Source organism: Ischnura elegans, chromosome 9, assembly GCF_921293095.1.
Source record: "Ischnura elegans chromosome 9, ioIscEleg1.1, whole genome shotgun sequence".
NCBI classification, from domain to species: Eukaryota; Metazoa; Arthropoda; class Insecta; order Odonata; family Coenagrionidae; genus Ischnura; species Ischnura elegans.
Genome location: NC_060254.1, coordinates 109,476,867 through 109,500,844, shown reverse-complemented (window position 1 = coordinate 109,500,844; position 23,978 = coordinate 109,476,867). Strand labels below are relative to the sequence as shown.

Below are 23,978 nucleotides of genomic sequence, written 5' to 3'. Positions count from 1 at the left end.
CCCCAATTATCAAAGGTCCAGAATTGAGTTTTTTGGGACTGAAAAATAACCATGTCAATGAAAAACATTAAATAAATATCCTAGATGTCCGCTTTTTTTATTATTTTGACCTATGCCTTCAGGCTTGTGAAATATCGTCCACCACAGTCTGATCTACCCATCTTGAGTACAATCTCACACCACCTAGATAATGCCCCTAACATCTTACTTCTGCCTTCATCAAGACTCTCCTATTGGACGTGCATTTGGATCATTCAAATTTTCCTAGTGCTCAATGAAAAGGTTTTATTTTATGATTATATTTATTACCTTTATCGGAAACTAGAACTTCATCAAGATTATTTATACTGATTTTTGGCTTATTTTTTCCACTTTGTAAAGACTTTTTTCACCACGGTATAGGAACCATGACAATGAGTCTAGGTCTGTTTTGAAGGACAAAAAGTACTCTTGACATAATGCTGATATAGAATGAATCATCTCTACTGGGTTCCTGAATCCTCCCTAGGGTTCCCTGTATTAGCGGACTAGTATTTCTCAAAATCACTTTGACCTGAACATAGCTGCTGGAGTGGATACTCAATAATTTGTCTACCACAAAGGGTAGTTTCCTTCGCCAAAGAAAATGAAAGTTATTGACTGCAATTCATTACCCACCATTAGTGTATTCATAATATAGAAATTATTTGGTTTTAGAAATCCCATTTTAGATGAATGTTAGTGGTCAATTTTAACCTCATTTGAAAAAGGCCAGATTGGTGCCCATGCGACGTCACTCCATGTGACATCACAGGGACCTAGTTTCTATACGAATAGATAGGAGTTTTACATCATCTGAAATTACCAATACCAGGATGAGGCACAGAGCTCAAGGAAACATCTCTTAATAATACCTATTAAAATTACGTATGGTCAGAAAGTTTCCTTTGTTTGATAAGGTATTAATAATCCTTATTTAAGCCAAGTGCTACCTGCTAGCAGCCTGCATAGTAGCGGTGCTCATAGCCTCGCACCAAGGTGGCCTCACACGGTGGCCGACGGAACCAGAATGACGTCACACGGGCTTTACCCAGCATTCATACTTAGCCATCGCCTTTTCATGTGCTTGAAAATTTCCACTTGCCATTTTATCGCGAAAAATAGAGATAGTCATTTAAAAATCTATAAGTGTGAAATATGTACTACAGGAGTAATAATCTTTCGATTTAGGCAATAAAAACTAATAGGAAACCATCCAGTTGTTACTTCACAGTTATAAGAGCACTGGGTGATGATTTGTAATAGCATTGACATTTAAAAAACAACTAGTTTTTCATTAATTGCATTCTCACTGCTGAGCCATGATTCACTGTCAGAATATGAATGAATTTTAGCAGGTAGGGCATGTCCTAATGATGGAAAAAAAATCGTAATTGAAATACCGGCACTATTAAAAATTATGCTGAGGTATGAGGCTCAGGAAACATTTTTGCATTCAGTTTACCAGGAAAGTCTTAAATTATTTATCTGCTGTGTATTTGTTATTAACTCTTTAATTTTTATTCGGCATCGAATATTTTAAATGATGATGGAGTATAAATGAGAAAATGTGCCCTGGATTTTTTATGGAGTCATTTTTAAAATAAAGTTTATGAGTAAATATGCTGTAAGTTTGTTAATTATGTCAACCGCTATAAGAACACTATTAGGACGTCAATATGGGAATCAGGTGGCTACCCTGGGAAAAAGTACACTCCTTGGAATAACTTTGGTTTATATATTCAAAAGCAGAGAAGGTTTTGCCGCTCAAACGTTGTGACTGTGATGACAGCATGATATTTTGCCTCTCTTTCCTAAACAAGTCTAAGGCTTGTCATTTGAATTTATCATTGCTTTGCATCATAGTAATTGAATTTTTAAGTTTGAATGTTTAAGATTCAGGGGTGAAAAGATTTGAGGTATTTGAAATTTCATTGCACTGAGTTGCTCTCTATTTTCAACATGTGGAATGCGCAGGAGGAACTTAAATGGAGAGTGAAGGAAGTAGCTAATTTATTATTCATTTGGCCTTTTAAATGTTCATTCAGCTAATAATTGTATGTTTTGTTTGCTATTTTGTCCATAATTATATTTTTAGCATCTCTTCCTAATATTCATCTGTTAAATTGCTTGAAGTGGGACTTTGGTTGGCATTACTATTATTATTGTGCAGTGGAATGATTGTATTTCTTTTACTAACATTCAGGAAACCTTTTTCTGCAGTTGATTTTAAATGCTTATGTAGTGAGAGGCTTTTGTGTATGTAGTTTGGTAATTATAATTATGTTGCCGTACTGGTGTGTTGAATTGGGAATGCTTGTTAATACTTAAATATAAATTGAAATGGTGTGAGGAAATTTTACTAACAGTTTTTACCCTAAATTGTGAAAGGAAGCAACTCATTTCTAGAGTTCAGATGAAAATAAAACCTTTGGTCAATGCAGTAGCATGGGTTTTTAAATTTAAGAGAACTATCATAATAATGATAACATTTGGATTTCATGTCTTTGCTTAAAAAAATTTCTTACTTTTTTCCTCCAATTACCGTTGATGTCTCAGGAGATGAGAGTAGTCCAGGTGAGTTAGCGATTATTTAATCGCCCTCTGCTCATTTTACTTCATCTAATTGAATAGAAACTCGCTCCAAGATAACAGTTTCTGAATACATGTAAATATACACACAGTAAAACCTCAAATTTGTGCATTTGGATTGCCTATAGTGAGAAAAGTAGGAAAATGTAAAATGTGGGCAAAGTGAAAAAGTTTCAGAATCCATAAGGGTGCTTGCTCTGTGTGGATAACATAAAGTCTGAGAATGCAAAAATATTTGATGCACTACTTGATGCAACTCCAGTTGATGGATATATGTTGCCATTTCAGATAACATGTCGAAGGTACATATTATCATTTTTAAGCTATGTGATATTTCGGATTAAATTCATTTTCTCTTGCCCTTAAATATTTTACTAGGTCTGGCATTTCCAAAAATTATTTTAAATCTGTTGCTGAGGATTTACCTTATCTTGTTAGTGTTTATAGATAAAGTTACTCATTAATAACCCTGGAAAGATTCATGAACTATTTAATGATTTCTCATTTTATTAATCATTGGAGAAATTCTGATGTCATCTCATTTATGTTTCATTGGATTAGTGTTCCTTGAGAGAACTTTTTTGCCTTGCTGGTTTCATTTCAGGAATACTAAAAGTATCGAGGAGTATTTTTGCAAGTTTTCATATCATACTTTTACTGTGTGACTATGAAGTAAATGCATCTTGTTCATTTATGATGAAGTAATTTTGTTTATGTTTACCTTCAAAGTTTAAGTGTTAGGCTGCATGTCATGTTTTTGCTCCTTAGAATTTCTGTGCTTAGCCTGAAAAATTCAAGGTAGTCCTTTAAAAAAAAAATGCATGAATCATTTACCATTATTTTATGCAAAATATTTTAAGATGGAACATTTACTTCCAGTTATAAATTAACTGTTGCCAGTCAAGCTTTCCCCCTTTAGTAAATTATTATCTCTTGACTTTCTTTTAATTTAATAGCTGTGATTGGTAAGTGTAATTTTGGTAGATATGAAATCCTCCCACAGTGGATATTATGTTTTTCCTGTCATTAGGACTTGATAACTCGTCTCAAGTAAAATTTTTACTTTTTGGCTACAGTTCATGATACAAAGAATATCTGTTTTCAGATTACACATATTAGATAATTAATTTTTTGTGCTGGATAACAAACTTTTTACGATCAGCAACTGTTTGTTAGCTTTTGTTACATTGGCAATGGTTGGCTATTTTGTATGGGTAAATTTAAAAGTACTCTTCCTTGTTGAAAACCTATTATACTTCTTCTTAATGTTTCCCATCAGTCAGTTTGTTATTAGGGGGACATAAGAAGTCAAGGAATTGTCAGGTTATTTAAAACCAATCAGGAAAAACATTTTTAAGTCAGGGAAAATCGTCAAGCTATCGTGGAAAAATTGGTCAAGAGCAAAGACAAAGGGGTTGAGATTTTTTCACTCTGTTTTCGTAGTTGTTTTTCCTATAATAGGTACATTTTGTCGTTGTTGCATAAATGTTTCATTGAATTTTATGAGAAGAAGTAACATTATTTTCAATTTTTGAAACTTCATTAAAACTTTTCTCTGCTCATTGAAAGTCATACTGCTAAAGAAAATGAAAGGGATTTTTTGATAAGGAATGTGTGTGGAGTTTCATTTGCAAAATATTTTGGCAATAACATGTTATCGCTTAATGATCTTGAAGTTCGAAGCTATATCATTGAAATCCTTTTTTTAAGGTACATATACACTCATATATAATTAGCATTTACCTAGAAGTTACCAGTTTTGGTCAGTGGGAAGAGACTTTTTTTCACAATATATTGTGGTATGGAATGTGGTACAACTCGTAGAGCTAAACAGTTCATAAAATGGGAATTAAAATTAACCCTGGGTTTTAAAAATATGGGAAAATGCTGGCAACTTGCATTTTTACGCAAAATTTATTTTTCTACTGTGTACATTGTATTGTGTGCTTTACTTATCATTATGCTGATGCCCTGAGCCAGTATTGAAGCATGCCTTCCTTAGCATTTTAATGGCATGTAGAATGTTGGCATTTATCACTGGTTTCCCTCTGGTTCATGTTGCACTTTCAGTATTGCCTTATGTTCACAATCTCATGAGTAATTATTGTCATTAACCCTCATTGTATATGTGTATATTTTAATGGTACATTATACACAAAAACTCCTCTTGTGATAATTATCAGAATAAACTATTTAATTTCCAGTTAAAGTAACTTTTCATTTGGAGTAAGTAATTGCAATTTGTTTAGGTTTTATTTGTAGAGAATGCATTAAATTGAAGGGCTTTGTGTGATGGGGGAGTGTCACCCGTTTGAGATGTGTATAATTCTTCAGGATCTTTACAGAGAATTGCTGTTTATTCATTATAGTTAATATTTTACTGATTCTTCAGTAAAACCTGCAATATCCATGGTGTATCAAAATTGCTGAGGTCGTAACTCTTATTTTAAGATACTCCTTTATTCCAATATGCCCTTTAATGTAAGTATTGCTATTATGAGGAAGCTGTAGCTTTAAGTGAATCTAGTGCCTTGCATCGTATATTCACGGCTTGTTTTTTATCCGATTTTTAAATGAATGAATGAAGCATGCCAGCATGTTTTCTTGTAAATTAATTGTAAGTGTGAGTCTTGTGAGTGGGTCAGTGCCAATTGGGGTTATAAAGAAATTGAAATAAAATTGATAAGTGCTTAATCTATTTTATATGAAAGCAAATTAATTTAAATGGTGGTTGACAGAACATAATTAATTAATGACAGCATGCTGCTTTTAAAGGTATGCTAAGTGCACTGTTAACCTTGTATTTCCTGCCTCATTATATTTGTGTAATAATCATAATCCCTGTTTTGGATAATAGCTCGGCCACGGAAAAATATGGACGGCGCAGGAAATGCAATGTCTGTGAGTGCTATAACCTCTCCAGAACGAGTCGGACGGACCAGAACACGTGTTGCGGGAGTATCCCAATCTCAACGTAAGTAACTCATTGTATTGTATATTTTTTATAATTCATGTTTTTTGAGAAATCAACTTGCAATAAAGGTAATTTAAAGTCTTAAATTGGTATTTAAGGGATGTAATTGTTGGGAAATGTAGCATGGGTGGTGACAATCCTGAAATTGAGATCATCCTAATTTTAAGTCGAGAAGATTTTTGTTGTTTGTGTGTAGGGCTGCACGCATTGGAACACTGGCAGCTCCAATAACCAGGTATGTATCTTACCAAGTTGTTGCCATCAAAATATTGTAATGCTTTTTGTTTTATATCACATTTAACCTTGAAATTGTCTGCAGTAAAAGGAATATTTGTTTAACAAGCAGAAAGTTAATGAATTAATGGTAACCAAATTGGCTAAAATTGCATGAGTTCTAATTTGTATTCCTTGCGTACCCATGGCTTTAGTTTTTCAGCTATATATTTTGTGTGTGCTATCAATTTTTGTTAATAAAAGTAAATGTTGGTTTGGCTGTTAGCATAATACTTGAGGTCAAGGTTGATAAGAAATTGCTACAAAAAATTTCTGCCACTTTTAACTGTATTTATTACTTGGTAAAGAGTTCTCGGGATCGCCACCGGGTCAGGAACTCCATATCTGCCGACGTTTCGATGTCCGACTCGGTCATCGTCCTCAGGGCTGTGAATGTCGAGTGAGAATTTGACTTGCTTATATACAGTCACTCTGGTGGTCAGGTGACTGCTGATTGGCTGTCGTCAGTGGCATGCTCTGATTGGTGGTTTTGCCTAGCCTTTTGTATAGTCTTGAGCACAGGTTTCCAGGTGCTGCTCAGAGCATATCCGGAGTCTCTATTGGCGTTTACCGAAAACCCACCCACACGGACCTTTACTTACATGGACGTAGTCACCACCATCCTTCGCAGAGAATGGCAGTAATGAAAAGCCTGATTCATCGAGCCGTATCTATCTCGGACAAAGATAGCCTAGCACCTGAACTAAAGCGCCTTCGGAAAACCTTCCAGCAGAATGGATATGATGAGAGACAAATTTCCAAGGCCCTAAAAAGGTCCATATCCATGACCAACTCAAGGAGAGAAGATCGAGAAAGAGACGATCGAACTGCGAAGGCGTGTTTACCATACATCTCTTCAGTGTCGGGGAAAGTAGCGAGAATTCTGAAGAGATTCAACATCCAGGCCATCCACAAACCACCAAAAAAGATCCGGGACATGCTCGTCAAAGCAAAAGATCCGGTAGGATTGAAGACACCTGGCGTTTACCAAGTGCCATGTGGGTGCGGGAAAATATACATCGGTGAGACGGGCCGCACTATAGACACGCGGCTCAAAGAACATAAGCGCCACCTCCGCCTAGGACAGCCCGAAAAGTCAGCCATCGCAGAGCATTGGATGGAATGCAAAAATACTGTTAAGTTTGACGACACCAAGATGCTCTGCCAATCCAATGGCTTTTGGGATCGACTCATTAAAGAGTCTATTGAAATTAGACTGACTAAGAATACCATCAATAGAGACTCCGGATATGCTCTGAGCAGCACCTGGAAACCTGTGCTCAAGACTATACAAAAGGCTAGGCAAAACCACCAATCAGAGCATGCCGCTGACGACAGCCAATCAGCAGTCACCTGACCACCAGAGTGACTGTATATAAGCAAGTCAAATTCTCACTCGACATTCACAGCCCTGAGGACGATGACCGAGTCGGACATCGAAACGTCGGCAGATATGGAGTTCCTGACCCGGTGGCGATCCCGAGAACTCTTTACCAAGTCCATTCGCCGGGAAAGCACGAAATCTTTCTTGTATTTATTACTGTAGCGTGGGGCAAGTTTGAACACATTTTGATGTATAATCACCGATTATTAATTATTTATTTGTTAAATATGCGCAATTACCTACTTCTAAAATCTGAAACTTGTTTATAACATTTTCACTAGAAAGAAAACCTTCCAGCATTAATTGTTTACAAGAAAATCACTAATTAACAATGGTCAAACATGCATTCTTTTTTTATAATGAACAGGTGAAATCAGAAATGGCCAAGGCCATCCCTATGTCAAGAATTTTCTCATGCCACAAAAATGTCAAATTTATTGACTAATGAATTATTCATTCCACGAGGAATCACTTTCTTCTGTGACTCAAAATTCATATTTTTCCCTGAGACTTTTTCCCTGATGGTGCATCAATGTGAGATGTCTATTCATGCTTGAATGTTGATTATGCTTAGATTTCAGACTTGCATGTCTGAAATAAATCAGTGGGAATTCCAAAGTTGACTTATTCACAACATGATTGTCCAATATTTCCACCAAGTTGCACCTGAAGCAATCAATTTTATTCCCTGTAGAAATTTCAGGAATGCCTCTGAAAATATGTCATTATTTCAGGCTGTATCAGCTAAGCATAGGCATTTTCCCTTGTAATCACCTTTCTATCCTTAATTCTGTCAACAGCTCACCATAGCTGCTCTGCATCGTACTTGTACATGCCAGCCTCAGGTCACCCTTGCATAGTTGCCCACCATGTGTCCCAGAGGAACTACGCAAAGTTATGCCATGTGTTGTGCTGCTTTACGTAATTGCCGAACTTGTATGATATTTTCAAAAATAATGCCTATAAATGTATCTGTTGATGGAATGTTATCGTAATCTATTCACATACACAAAATTTCTCAGTAGTTTCTTTTTTGGCTCTTAAATTCATGATGTGCCTACTGTACCTTATATGCATCACCAAAACTCCAGTGAAAAGTCATGAGCACATCTTATTTATAGGATGTAAAATGCATTGTATAATTTTTAGGGCCGGACCTCAAATAATGTTGTAGCAATGCATAGAATTTATAAGTTAATACAATGCATACCCTGGCAGTTGTATTGTTTGATATCGCCCCACGTGATCTCACTCACCCCACTCTTTGTATTTCCATTCTAAAATAATCATCTTCAGGTAATCAGTGAACTTATTTTACACAAGTGTATACTTCTATTCACAAATGTTTTCTGAAGGGGAGGACGAGGATAGCAAAAGATGGTGAGGTTAAATCTATCTATCATTATCCCCTTCACCAAGACTTTTTATGCAAGCATTCCTTCATGTCACTTTGCTCATTGTTTACCCATTGGTGATTTATTTTATCTCAAAACCTGGTCAGTTTTAAGAACTGTTAAAAATTTAGATACCTACAATATTGTCTACCTCATCGTGTTTAGATTACACACCATCAAGTGTGAGTCTTTGGAAGTTTTGCTCATTGAATGCTTCGATTTTTTTAGGCGTTCATGACTGTATGAATGGACTTGATAGTCCTAAATATGTTTGCTGTGTGATTAAATAGTACATATTTTAAATTTCATTTGTGAATGCAGCAAGCAGTAGGTCAGGATCCCCATCGTCTCGCCTGAGCTACGCCACCTATTCAGGTCAGCTGGGAGGAGGTGGCTCTATTATGGAAGGCTCACCCACAGGTCCACATCACAGGCCACGCCACCTGTCGGGAATCCCCAGGAGTACAGGAACAAGTCGGGAAGCAAGTCGAGAAACTAGTCCAAATGGGAGACATTATGCGCCTCAAACGTCACTGTCATCTTCTGTGTCTCCTTCATCCCACATGTACCATCACGGGCGCCATCTGTCTTCAATTGGAAAAACAAGGTACTGTTTCTATTTTTGCACTGAACGTTCTATCAATCGAAATGCTTTGAGTTTATGGTATGTCCACGCCTGTATTCCCTTGTTATAAAAATTTGAGATAATGCGCAATTTCTTTGACATTTCTGGAAAGTTTGGTGTTTAAACAACTCAGGGCATTTCATGTTCTAAAAACTTTCTTTCTAGTTACTTTATAATCTAATTTGAAATAATGATGATGTTGTTACTAATGGAGTATCTGTTACAACTGAAAGAGGACAACATTTTTGTCAAGTTGCAGCAGAGAATGTATACTTAACTGATTCTCCTTTAGCACTCACCCAAAGCCATTAGCATTGAGAATTCGGGTGCTCTTAAATTAGGTTTTAGTGCGTAAAAAATACTCCAGAGCAGTAAGAGTGAATGTTGAAAGAAAAAATAATTGCTGTGAAAATACTTCTCCAAATTTACCAAATGACAGTGGATTGGTATGCCAAAATTTTGTGTTGTGGCTAGCTGTCAGGAGATGTATGGTTTGATTCCATTATGCTGAAAATGTTTTTATTTTACTGCACCAGCTAGAATTTATTTTATTTTGATGTGGAAGATTAGGATTTGCTTCTCTGAACATTTCTATGCCCCCCTCATAAAATTTCACACTAATGCACACTTTCACTGTGTTATACAGATACAGTGTTTCCATTTTGTCTCCCTACTTCCATTTTGCCATCAGCCTAGTTAATAATTTAAATACTTTGATATCCAGGGTGCTACCAACTTCATAAACTAAGTCCAAAAGTAGGAAATATTGCTCATTGTCACACTCACAAAAATTGTCTTGCCGCACCACCTTAAATTCATCTTGGTTCATGACTTTAATTTGATAACTTGTATGAGCTAGAGTTTGCAGAATTGTTTTCTCTTAATAAATGAGATATTCTTTTATTATGTAGAAACTAGTGATGGGTCGGTTCGATTCTTCGATTCCTCGATTCACGGCCAAGAACCGGAATCGAAAATGAGTACTTGCCAAGGTGAAAAATCGATTCTGATTCCAGTAGTACATACTTCAAACCACAAATTTATATACGACCGCGTTTCAAACAGTCATTTGAATGTTCGCGCCACGTAATCGTAATAACAAAACACGTTATCTTCTAGGAATGTGCGAGTACTCGAAAGTTCGAGTCGAGTCAAGTAGTTGGTACTCGATTCGAGCGTTTCTAGAAGCAATACTAATGTCGAGTCGAGTAGTTAAGGTTACAGAGCTTTCGAGGCTAGCAGGTCCAGCAATCTGCTGACAGGAAGCGCTATCATGAAACTCATGTAATAATACAATTTTTAAAGCCGATAAGTCATTCTAATGCCTTGGCCTGGTAGTTTCAGCTTGCTGAATACACTATAGTTGTCGACGTGGGCGCCGAATACCTTTACGCCAGCCCCGGCAGCCGATCGTCTTCCGACCCGGCGCACACTGGTCCGAAATCGGAAAAAGCTGGAATGAAGTCCTAAATGACCTTTTTGGCGATAGACTTGAAACTTAGCGTAAATACTCATAAAATATACCAGATATAAGTGTATATGCCATTTTACATAAATAAGGCCCTTAGTGATGATACAGTGGCCCAAATATGACCAACTTTTCAAAACCACGCGCGATCTCATTTTTCCTCGAAAATCTTTGAATTTATCGAGGTGGTGTTGCGTTGGTATGATTTTTATGGAATAAAAAACGCAATATTCCTTTGACCTGGGGCTTTGCCTATACTTTCAATGACTTTTGAAGATTGTGGCTCTCATCTGTCTGGTTTTACATTGAAAAATGGCCGACCCGTTTTTCACATGAAATTTGACAAAAAGTAGACTCGTTTACGAAAAATATAACTCATAAAATTTGAACCACAATATAAAGTAGAGATTTTTAAAGAGTTTTTAGTACAAATCTTGGAAAAAAAACGTTTGCGACGAGAGAAATAAGAGCGATTTTTCAATCGCACGTTAAAGCTGAGCTACATGCCGCGGAACTCTTGAGACCGATTTTTCAATTTTTTTAAAACTTTAGTCTTGAAAATCGTCATTTAAAGCACAGATAATCGTCTTCATTGACCTAACACACTAAATGGAGAATGTTAGAAAGGATTATGTATGGATCGACTTGATCATTTAGCCCATTACTCGAGTGAAATTACTAAGGATTGGATATTTTTCAGAACCATCCTATACATAAGAAATATGGCTCGGATATTGAAGAAAAGTGAAGAGATTAAGTTGGCTTGCTTAAGAGAGAGAAAAATTAATGGAATTCTTGAAGAACTTGAATTCCATGAAGATTCAAGATCCATTAAAACGTTGATATAATTTTTAATAGAAATTCCAAAGTTTCCGAAATCTTGCAATTTTGGTTGGAAAGTACTTACCACGTCACACAAGTGTTTAGCAAAAGGCAATTTTCTGCAGGCAGTAATACTGTAACATGGAGACGTCAAAACCTGAATAGTTGGAACCCGTAGAATACAGTCGGATCCAGATTTAAGGTCTTCGCATTTAACGTTTTTCCGCATTTAGCGTTCATTTTTTTGGGTCCCGATTCATTCCCTATTAGGACAATGTAAAAATTATCCGTATTTAGTGTTTCCGCATTTTGCATTTTTCCGCATTTATGGTCGTAAAAATTTGTCCCGCTCAAGATTTTTTTGCCCGATTTAACGTTTTTTCTTGACGGTTCATCCAAATCTTCAAATTTATGCTCATCAACAAGAACAGTCTCATGAAAGTTTACCAAGAGTCGATAGAATCTACCGGGGAACGCTTCTTCAACTGCTTTCTTCCGCGAACGCAGCACTGCGACCTTCAACTCACAAGTTGGGTGATTTGTCTTCTCGTAACGTTTCGCTCCCCTTCTGATCCAAACACCAGGCACTTTTTGTATCAGATCCGATCTAATGGAGCAAAGTCATCCCTTAATAACCTCCTTAACTAACTACCTTATCCTTCACGTCAAGTTCAAGAAGTGAAGGATAACTACCTTATCCTTCACTTCTTGAACTTGACTTCGATGATACGTGACGACTGATGACACGAGTTATCCTCCGAGGGCCGCTACAATAATGGATTTCTCGTTATGTTTTCAATTGATGGCTTATGCCCCTTTGAACTCTACTCCCTACGGGCAGTCGATTATTAGCCCAATATTTTTTCAGTCGGCTACTTTCTCTTTTCAAAAGAGGAGGCCCAATATCAATTGCGCACATAACTAGAAGATTCTTTCTATAATCCATTCCAAGGTCAGTTTCCACGGAGGAACAGCGAAAGAACAGAGGAAGTGTTTCCCCTGTCATGACCATGAGTGAGAGCATTCTTTCCCTACGGAGCAACATTATTTTACATCGTAATTTAGATATCCCGGAGCCAATTTATCGACATGCGGCTGGTTAATATCGCTGTCGATTCAAAAATATTTATCTGGTGCTAATTAATGTTAAAAGAGAATGACAATCAGAGTTTTGATGAACTATCACGGTCCATGACTCCAAATAAATCGTTCATGCTGGAAAAAAAATCACTGCATACTCACGGTAGAATAGATGAGCGCAGATAAATACGAAAATCCGGCAGTTATCCCTTGGTGGTTGACTTCAACATCATAACCCTGACGAAATTGCCAAACTCCAGAGGCACTGACAATTTTTCGGATGAAATCCAGTTCTGTTGAAGATTAAACCTTTTCACTTAACAGAGTTTAGCAAATCGTAATTCAAGGTCCAACCAAATTTTATTAAAAGCTGCCGAGAAACAAGGTGAGTCGGAGTCAATGTGTTCAGCACGCCGCGTAAGCAACTCTCCCATCTCCATTCACTTTTACAGAAAAAATTCTAAATTTCATCGAGACCACTGAAATATGCATAAAAATGGAATCACTAATGTCCATAATAATAATCTGTGTGGGGATGCTTTTAAGTTGATATTTATTAGAATTTTCTTAAAATATTTCATTAAAACAATTGTCATCCTCTCATTACTTATTTTTACTACCCATTTTTTTAGCTGATTCCTGAAAAGTATTATCCAACCTTCATAGGGCAGAGAACATTTCATTAAAGAATTTTTTGCTGCATTCAGCACCTTTTAGCTACTTAAAATAATATTTTTTATTCATAAAAAGCCATTCCAATCATTACAGACCCTAAAACCTGAAAAAAATGGCAGGTCCTCATTTAGTGTTTTTCCGCATTTAGTGTTTTAAATTTTGTCCCCCCTGAAAAACCTTAAATCAGGATTCTACTGTAATTGGTTTTTCTGCTTGATAATTTGAAAGGACCAAATATTACATGACTCACATACGTTGTATGTAATCTTTATTATAGCTGTGAAAATTACTATAGTCAGAGCTCTCCCTTGTAATTTGGATATATGTATATATGACTTAAATGATCAACATATTACTTGGGGTTAATTAATTTCAACTGTGCCTGGGGAACTATTGAAGACAAATTAATTTTCATTCATCTCCTACTTCTGACAATAACCATCAACGATCCTCATTATATTTTCCTTCTTACATTAGGCTAGACATTCATCATAGAAAATTGGAGTAGAATATATTGTAGTATGCATTGCTGTATTGCCTGGTTCAGAAATTATCATACTCGACTCGTCACTCGCAAGTAATTTTTAACTCGACTCAAGATCAAAAAGTGCTACTCAGACTTCCCTATTATCTTCCGAAGAAGAAAATTCAGACTAGGGAGCCTGTGACAGGTCAAGATAGAGTGATGCATTTGGAAAAGTACCCTAAGTTACCATAGCAAACACTGTTGAAGCTGAAGTGGAAGCTGATTTATCAGAGATGAATGTAACACCAAATTCCTTCCCTGGGAAATACTGGAAGACTTGTATATATGTACGATATATCGTACCCAAGGCAGAAAGCATTAGCAAAAATGTTTCTTGCCATACCGCCATCCACTGTGTTCAGTGAAAGACTTTTTAGTTCGGCAGGAAAAATATGTGATGTAAAACGCAACAGGCTTTGTCCTGACAGAGTGAAGATGCTTTGCTTTCTGAGCAAAAATTTAAAGTCTGTAAAGGAGACTAAATTTGTGAGACGAAATTGATAATGATAAGATATTTTCAATAAAAAAATAGATATTAAAGAAGATACTTTTATTTTAAATTAAAACATGAGAGCCAATATTCTAAAGTAATACCTATGAGGTAACACCACTTTTCAGGTATGTTCTGTTTTGAAATTTAGGTATTATATTTTAATTACATAGTGATGATATGAAAGATGCTTTTGTCAACTGATTCTTTCACAGAGTAATACCTAATTTTTTAAGTGGTTATCTTGTTGCCTGGAATTAAGTGATATTTTTCATGGAGCCCTTGGCATCAGAATCGATGGAATCGGTATCGGTAGAATCGGAATCGAAATGTCAGAATCGGGATCGGAATCGTTAAAATTTTGGAATCGACCCATCACTAGTTGAAACCTTACCCCATAACTTAATAGTATTTTAATCTTCTGTCTAAGCATTAGCTTACAAGCTTGTTATGCGGGTTTAAGTATCAAAATAAAACTTGGGAATTTCAGAAGGAGGCCTAATTTTTGGTTAATGTAGAGCATGAATTAAAATATTAAATACAGAGAGAGTTAAGAATTAAAGCAAACTGTAATAATTGTCTTAACTACATATACATATATTGACTGGTAAGATGATATTTGGCATAACTTAGTGGAATCTATAATTCATGCCCAACCGATTAGGAAAACTTTGGATACTTCCTCAGGATGAACATATTCCACGGCCATGGCTTCATCGTACAGTTGACTTTGGCAGGTAATGATGACAACTATTTCACAAAACCATGGTTATGAAAAAAATTCATCCTCAGGATGGGTGCGAAATTTTTCTTGCTGGTTTAAATTGAAATGTAGATGAGAAATATGGCATGGTCCTGTACCTCAGCTGTATGCAGCAAAAATTAAGGCTATTTCTGTTGCTCAGGCCTAAGTTGTGGGCAATAAGCAGTGGGGGAAAATATAGCTCATAATTTTCTCCATTCTATTTTAGCAAATTTTTTGGTGCTTTTTAAATTGCAGTCATTTGTATTGTCAGATCATCAAGATTCTCTCATTGCTCCTAGCATGGAGACAAAGACAGTAATGATGAAAAAACCGTCTTCTTTTGTCACTCCTTAATTAATATGGCAGTTGGCTGTTTCGGTGTTTATTTATTTTTAATTATTATTTATTTTTTTAATTTATGTGTCTTAAAATTGCAGAAAAGAAAATTGAAACAACTATAATTTATCTTTTAGCTTTAACTTTCGAATACATAAAAAGAAAAATTTGGTGGACAACCTTATTTGTCATTATATTTACACCCATGTCTCGTATAGCGCAATTTCGATTAGCGCAATTTCGATATAGCGCAAATACGTTCCTCGGGGAAACATTGCAATGCAGTGTAGCCTAATCAAAACTCTTAAACGCTCTCGTGATAAAACGTGAACTTGCGCGAAGTACAAACGAAATTTCTATCATTTTACGCATATTAATGTTATTGCTTGCCTCAAAGCTTCTTTTTTTGTTTATATATTAATCGAAATTGATTGCTGTGCAATGGCCAAAAGTATTACTCGTCATTGGGTCCAGATAGCCGGCTTACCGAAGTAATTTATCTCGTCTCCTTAACAGAATGATAATAAATAATTTAGATCGTTAATTAAGCGTGGGGCTAGTGGAAATGATTTTTTTTTTCAGCAATACGGTTTGAGACGTATTTTTACCGTCATAGGTTATCGGGCGATTGACTTCCAGGTAGAGCGTCTACGCTAAAGCCTTCAAGGTCATCGGTATTCACGGGGGAGAAATGGAGCGGTGGCCGAGTTGCGCATGAATAGCATCAACACATAAAAGGGTCCGCTATAGAGTCTCAAACACAATGGCTTCGTTCCCTCCCCGCAGTCTTAGGCCTTCTGCGTCTCAGGAATACAGTTCAGCAGTGGAAGGTGATTTAGATAGAGCCATACAGAGTAAAAACCAAGAGAATATGGCAAAAAATAGGAATGCGTGTAGAAAAATCAAGAATTTATCAATTAAAACTATAAACCTAGAAGAGGAATTGAAAGAGGTCAATTGATTTGAAAATGGAGAGCGTCAAAGCGATATTGCGCGGAAGTTTAAACGTACGATGCCTTATTCTGAATAAAGACGAAGTTAAAACATCAGTGACCTCAGCCGCACCAACTTCAACCAAGCGGTCTACACATACGGAAAGTTCATAAAGAATCAGTACAAAAAGACGAGAGTGGTAATCGCTCCGAGACATTTAGTGAAAGCTCCGGTTGGTTCCAGCATTTAAATGGCAAGCAGGTATTTTCAGTGCGGCGATATCAGGTGAATATGCAAGTGTTGATAGCGCAGTCACCGCAACATTTTCTGATGAACTCCAAGCTGTGATTGAAAGTGGCTCCTTTCCCCCTCAACCAGTTTTTAGTGTTGACGAGACGATATTGTTTTGGAAAAGAATGCAATCTCGTTCATTCATTTTCAGGGAAGGAAAACCTGGGTCATGTTTCAAAGCATTTTAAGACTGTTTCACGTAGCTGCTAATGACTCGGAGGACTTCAAATTAAAATGATTTATCATTCATAAACTCCGCTAGCTATGAAATGGCATTTAAAGTAGTATTTTCCTGTCATTTCGATGAGCGACAAAAGGGCCTGGGTGACACAATAGTTGTTTTTAGACTAGTTTGAAAAATCGTCAACTGCCGGCAACGCATTACGATCCCCTGAGATAGCAGATGTTAGCCCACCCGCATGACAGGAGGGAATTTCAAAAGCACGTAACAATTTTTTTTAACGTGAATAAAAGTCTTTGAATGCGTGAATACTATCTTTAAAGATGTTTTAAACTATAAAAATTTATATAAATAATGTTTTCTAAGGCTTTTTATGGGAATATAGATGTTTTAGAGGAAATTCAATACCCAAGACCTATCCTACCAGGAACGCATCCCTATCTTCCCAATGATAAAACGCTCTCGTATAACGCAAATTCGTATAGCGCAAAGACCCCGAGGAACGCATCCCTTGCGCTATACGAGACATGGGTGTAGTTGATTCTTCCCTCAAAGGAAGATAATAGCAGGTTTAAACACTAATGTTGCTTAGTAAATTATTAAGCTTTTTAGCTGTAAGAAAAATCTACAGATGCGTTAATATGATGGTGGCCTAGCTTGGAGAATAATATTTTTATTACTTTCCTTCCATTTGCTGCTTGTAGCCTCTAAGATTCTTCTTTTCTTGTTGCTGCTCTTATCTTGTTGAATGGATTATGTCGTATTTTTGAATTATGAATTATTTTTATTGGAAAAAATTAGTTATTTCTCATGTAGCATGTTGTTATTTCATTCTTTCCAGAGGTTCCATGCTAGGGAGAGATCGACCTCCAGTTTCAACAGCTCGGCCTGTAATGGCCCAGAAAATGTTACAGCAGAGTAGAGAGGCTGAAAGGGAGCTAGCCGATGCTTTGGTAGGTTTCACTTGATACTGAAGGAATGGATGTGAATAAAATGCTCTGAAAAGTATGTTCAATTTGAAGCATGAAGATGGAAAAAAACATACCCTCTGAAACATTAATGTTTAGAAGAGGTTTTTTTACTCCAGAACTTCGTTATTACGAACCTCCGATTTTTCGGTCCCGTGAACTTCGTAATAGCAAGAGTCTACTGTAGTTACTTCAAATATAGTCTACTTCTGATGCCGTCAAACTTTTTACCTTGTTTTAATGTCTCCTGTTCTTTCTTCATTAGAATTTTGATGGGTTGAGCATCTCCGATGATCCACACCCACTTCATCGAAGAAAATCCTCATCTACGTCTGGGGGTTCTGGTGGAGTGTTTCGTCCATTTGATGATCACTCTGATGACAGCGAAACGTCATCAGTATGCTCTGAACGTTCCTATGACTCATTCAGGAGACCATCGGATGTAAGTAGCATTTGGCATGACACTGCATCAGTAACCAGAGTGAAGTTTTTCGTAGCATTGTTTGTTTTGCTGATTGTATTTTTTTAATTTCACTATCATTTTACTTTTGGGTCATAATGATATCCAGGGAATTACGATTCCAGTGTGGAATATTTAATGAAATTTTATTTTTTGTAGGCATTACATTTATTCTGTTTGGCTGTGAGAATAATATAGTTCTTTTTACCTACTCTCATTAATGATTTCATTTTGGATATTAGTGTTTATTCATTATTCCTGGCTTAAAATGGATAAGTATGTTATTTATTACCAATTTAAATGTGTTTATTGGTATATATTCATTTGGGATCTTTTAGTTTACCTCTTATTCATATTAGGGATGATGTAGCAGTGGTTTCCAAAATTCAAGAACTAAATTTCTGTTAAGCTTTATTATTTTAATGAGACATTTTGTATTATTTCGTTTTAATGTGTTATTTTGACGCAAATTACTGCAATATGTTTGACTTTGACCTATGGTCTTATACTGTTGTCTTATACTGAAGAAAGATTTCTCACTAATTTTTACACAACTATTGTGAGCAAGCATAGACATTCCTGTATTGCAAGTCCTTCCCCTTGAATTTATGCTGACCTGGTATTCCACAAATGATTGCTAACATAATTGTTTTGATTTTGGGTTTTGAGGAATCGGTTCTCTTTTGCAGTGTTTTTATTGATGATCTAAATACATATGCTGTATGTGGAATCTTAGTGCTCAAGAAAATATTTGAGGTAATTTGCTATGTAAAGATTGGTATCGCTCTTATTAGTTGAATCTCCAACATTATAATTTATTTTTTCATGGAAATTTTTAGTGAGAGTAAATTTTGGAAACCACTGTTTTAAGACTCACACAAATTTATATTAAAAGATCCCAGAAATAAAGCAGTGTTGTTGAAATGCGGCTGAACTACTTGATGTTACTGTTGAGTGGATTGAATGCTGCTATTCAAAATTTATTTTGTTATTTTGCGCTTTACTATAACAGCTGCTTTAACATTTTTATGCCTTTCATTATGGCAGTGTGGAAAAATTGATTGCTACAGAATGCCCACATATTTGACCATTTTGACTTGTTTTAAACTAGAAGTGGTCACATATTTTATTTTGAGCTGACTTGTCAGCTTTGCTAGCAATTTATTTTATTATAGGTAATTGGTTTTTGCTGTCACCTTGTCTCTTAAGGGTCAACTTCCTGTACTCATCAGCAATTCTAGTTATTTTTGGAGCAATTGTGTTTACTTTCAGTGTAGCTCACTCAGTAGGTTTGGAAGAAATCATGCGAATCTTAGTCATGTTTTCATCAGCCAGAAATATGGCATCAGAGGTATTACTATAATTAGGGAGAGTCATTGTTATTATTTCGTTTTGGAATTTTTAGACGTTAATCCTTAATTGTTATTATAAAGCTAAAATCCGTATTATTTATGAGGTTTCTAGTGTAAGCTAAATTTATGTGATCAGTATTATGGCCATTTCTACTTTTGACTATAGGAAAAAATTTGAGATTTGTATTCCAGTAATTGGTAGTTATAATTATAGTGAAATGATGTGTAGAAAATTTGTGAGTGAATCTTAGATTCTTTCTTAACTTCTGACTTTCTATCTGTCTTACTGTAGTGTATACTCATGGACACGTTCTCCATCTTAAATCAATTTTCATTGCTCGCTAAAGCTCTTTATGTCCAATCAACCTCAGTAGGGATGGGATTAAGAAAAAATATAATTTGTTCTTAAATTCTTGGTATCGAAAACTTTTTCTCTCTTGTCCATTTTACAATTCATTGTAGCTTTAAGCACCGTGAAGTTAGCTGCCAGACCCTGAATAACCAAATCATTTCCTTCCAATATTTGAGTGATGTTGCTTATTTCCCTCCAAAAAGAACCCATTTCACAAGTCTTGAGTTGTCTGAGCTTTGTGGAAGCTTATCTTAGAATGAGTGACTAATTATAATCAAATTTTTTGCTAGTAAGTTCATAGATAGTTTTGTTTTTCCATTGGAAGCTATCTTTTTTTCCATTTTGTAATCTTCATATGTTTTTAGTTGTTGTTGAGCTTAACTGCACAAAATGTTGTGTCTTGTCTTTTGTTCCGACTGACTAACCATGTAGCAGTATTCATGGAGTGGTTCCCAGCAGCGGCTCTACCGAGACGTGTGGGAGCCTTCTTGCAAGGTGGGTTTACACCCCCTGCCTCTCTCTTCATTTTTCCTTTCTCTTTAAGAAAACTCATCCTTCTCTATAGTTTATTAACCAATTTCATTATATTTCATTGATTCACTCATCTTAACTTGCACTCATCTTAGAATTGTGCTACCGTACTCTGTAGGAAGGTTTAATCAGTTGGGAAAATTAGTTGTCTGTTAGAATTAACCGTAGGAGAAAAAATATTTGCTAAAGGCTGATGGAAATTAATCATAGTGAAATAGGAAGTTGGAATATCCCTCTATCCCTCCCATTCCTGGATTAGGTAGACATTTTTGTAAAACTTTCTGAACTAACTTTACTAGAATGAAATATGTTGGTATCATTAGCATTAATGAAACCATATTTTTGTCATAGTATATTCTCATTTAGCTTTAGTCAGTGAAATGGTGGAAAAAGTGTCTATGTATTGATCTTGAATATGGTAATCACAGTTCGAATGCTTGGAGTTTGCTTTGGCTTCTTCTGTAATTGGCTTATTTTCACCCTTTTTTGTAGTGCCTATCATAATCACTTAGCTCCAAACAATTTTATAAAAAACTGTAGAAAAGAAGTATGTTTTTGAAAATTTATTTCTTGTTCCTTCATTATTCTGCAATTTTATTGTGGATACGTTTATTGTAGATTATTCCTAGCATGGCATTTCCTTGGTTCCTAAGTACATTGCTCACCAAAGTGTAGTTGCAATTATCATGATGGGAAAATACCATGTGCTTAATTTATTCTTGTCATGATTTTTAGGGAATTCTCACTTCATCATCATCTTCTCAATTTTCAGTCATAATAATTTTTGTTATTCAACTGTTTTGTTTCCTATTCAGTAGGATTGAATCATGCTCTGTAAACATTTTTAACAATAACTTTTAATATTAAGTGTGTTTTAGTTCATATGCGAGTATAATTATTGTTCTTGGATGATGAATGTTAGTCAGTAAAATTACATGAAGTAGTGATCATACTTTTCAAATACGAACACTATGTTATTACCTCAACTTCCTGGCAGTATATTACAATTATTACTTTTCAATTTTGGCATGTATGAGCTATAATTTTGTGTGAGCTGAAACTCATCATTCATAGCAGTATGTCAAGTTGTTTAACCAAGTGTTGGCTGTTCATATTCTGTGTATGGAAAATGTTAATTGAATTTAATTAAAGATGGATCATATTATCAAGCAGCCTAATCTTCAGTCTCTATTTGTTTTCAAAATAGAAATTTCAAATTACTTATGAGAGTCAGCATTAGTTTCATAAAAATATTTATTTTAAAAGTGCTGTAATTGAAATAATGCTTAAAATTTTCTTCATTTGTGGTTGAAAATGTGTTAAGATGAACAGGAACTTAATTTTGGAGTCATGAAAAGCAGAGTTGATAGTATCCAAATCCCTTAGCCATGAAACTTAATTCTTTATTCAGAAAAAAATTAATACCGTGCAAACACATGTAAGAGACGCACCTCTATTTTGAACATCGGAGCTAAAGAAAATAAATTTTTGTGGCATTTTTTTATCCTATCGCATGGTATTGGAGAGGTATGCCTGGACTTTCGACAGTCATCAAAATTCCCACTTTCAATTCTAAAAATTTACGTGGCATTTTCAGCCTAATTTACACTATATGTATCGATACTGCAGAAACACTCGACTATCTCACACCGAATTAAATCCGCTCATGTAGTAGCCCTACAAAAGGAATGCGCTCGGGTGGTAGTAACCAGAGCATATACGCTTACCTCCAAATCTCCAAGCTTCGGAGATGAGCGTTTTTGCTTCAGCTGCTGCTAGCTGAACGCATTTGTGTGGTTGGGCTCCTAGGGGAGCGGATTTGATTCGGTGAACGATCGTTGAGCATTTGTGCATTAGAGGTATCGGTATGGTGCTCGGAGATAAGTAGGTACGTATGCATTCACTTGCAGTCTCAACCGTATGATGCTTACTAGGGATGGTCGGATCGGATACTTTGGATACAAATGTCCACTGATAGTGCCCTTCACCTACTTCAAATCCAAATTCATTGAAGAAATTGAATCTGAATCCAAAATTTTAAATCAATGCTTTCGTGAATGTAACATCCCATTAGAGGGAGTAGAAAGAGTTCCGATCATCTCCTCGAATATCCCGTTGCACTGTGATGCTTGTCCTACTTATGAACAATTTTGTTTAAAAGCTCTCGTTGGAGTATTGCAATAGAATTTCAGCTGTGGAAAATTTTAAGGCAGCACACGACAGGCACATAGCATGAACCTTCCCAAGAGATTGAACAACAATCGGAGGAATCTCAGCACTGTAAGATAATAACCACAGCATAGATTTCACAAAACTACCCTCGGCCCTCCATCAGCCCATGCCTCTAAGGTTTTTTTTCCTTTCCGAGAGCACACAGACCATAAACCATTATCTTCGAAGGAGAATATCAAGTTACATGGGAACAATGGAAACGTGTTTTGTTCTTACTCTGCCTCACCAACTGACCTTTTTCGGTCTACCAGCTTCAATTCCCCCAGTTTCTGGAGGCCAAATGCTAGATGAGTCACCTACTGAGCCCCAAGATAATAGCTTTCAGCAATTGTATGATGTGCATGAGGTTCAAAAAAGAATGAGACCTAATGCGATGCATATCTGACAGCATTTAAGTTTTTTAAGTCCTAATTGGTTGACACAAAGCCTTATAGCTACAACAAGGTTACTATTACTCAACATAGTCCAAACAGCACAATTTCGGAAGAAATAAGCATAGTATGAGCGCATTCAAACAAGACAAGGCGGGCTGGAAACTTCAGGCAATGTAAACTGCATGCATCACATTGCTGTCCCTTTGCTTTGAAGGCAACAATGTCTCATGCAAGATCAGACGTGTTCGCCCCTTGCTCCATCACTTGTAGCCTCATTGCTTAAAAGACAGAGGGAGTGTGCTCCTTCTCCTCTACCTCTCTTCACCGCTCTTCACTAACAAGCATTTCCAATTGCTTCTATCTGCCATTTAGTCCAACAATGAACACACTCATTTGAACTTTTTAAACCACAGGTTTTAGCACCGTTATATTTATCCTTTCCAAAATTCCTCATAATAGCGTCTGAAGATGATTATTGAAAAATCAGGCCCTTGGAATAATGGAAATTACTCATCACAACAGATGTTGACTATTAACCAGATATTGTCCTTAAAAACTACTTGTTTCTCTAAGTTTGTTATGCGATTACTTCATGCAGTATAAATTCCGCAGGATGCCCGCTAGTAGCAGTAAATTTAGCGTGCCCTCCGGAGTGAAAAACCCTCTATGATCTCTTCCATGTTCACCACTGAGGTATCGACACAATGGTGCAATGCTTACTAGTAAGAAATGCAAATAGGAGCATTGTACAAATACGTCACTTAAGGAGAAACTCCCCTGCCTGCCGCTTGTTTTTGACCTAGGATTTCAGATGACTAATTCACGCTGACAACCAAGGCCACTCACAATCAGTTCCCCTTACAATTAGACTTGCTACAGGGTAGGGAAGGAGGAAGATAAGA

At 36.1% G+C, this 23,978-nt stretch overlaps 1 protein-coding gene across 14 annotated transcripts in view; it reads left to right on the top strand.

The window, feature by feature from the left end:
• LOC124165240 (CLIP-associating protein 1-A) overlaps positions 1–23,978 on the top strand; it is a 383,777-nt gene that overhangs the window by 334,734 nt on the left and 25,065 nt on the right. For 10 of the 14 annotated variants that reach the window (XM_046542552.1, XM_046542558.1, XM_046542557.1 and 7 more), the window contains 6 exons: positions 2,578–2,595; positions 5,468–5,584; positions 8,957–9,242; positions 17,649–17,760; positions 18,041–18,217; positions 20,372–20,434. In XM_046542552.1, the coding sequence (XP_046398508.1) occupies positions 2,578–2,595; positions 5,468–5,584; positions 8,957–9,242; positions 17,649–17,760; positions 18,041–18,217; positions 20,372–20,434 (773 nt within the window). The remainder of the gene's footprint in view (positions 1–2,577; positions 2,596–5,467; positions 5,585–8,956; positions 9,243–17,648; positions 17,761–18,040; positions 18,218–20,371; positions 20,435–23,978) is intronic. The other 4 variants (XM_046542559.1, XM_046542550.1, XM_046542551.1 and 1 more) reach the window with 3 other exon arrangements.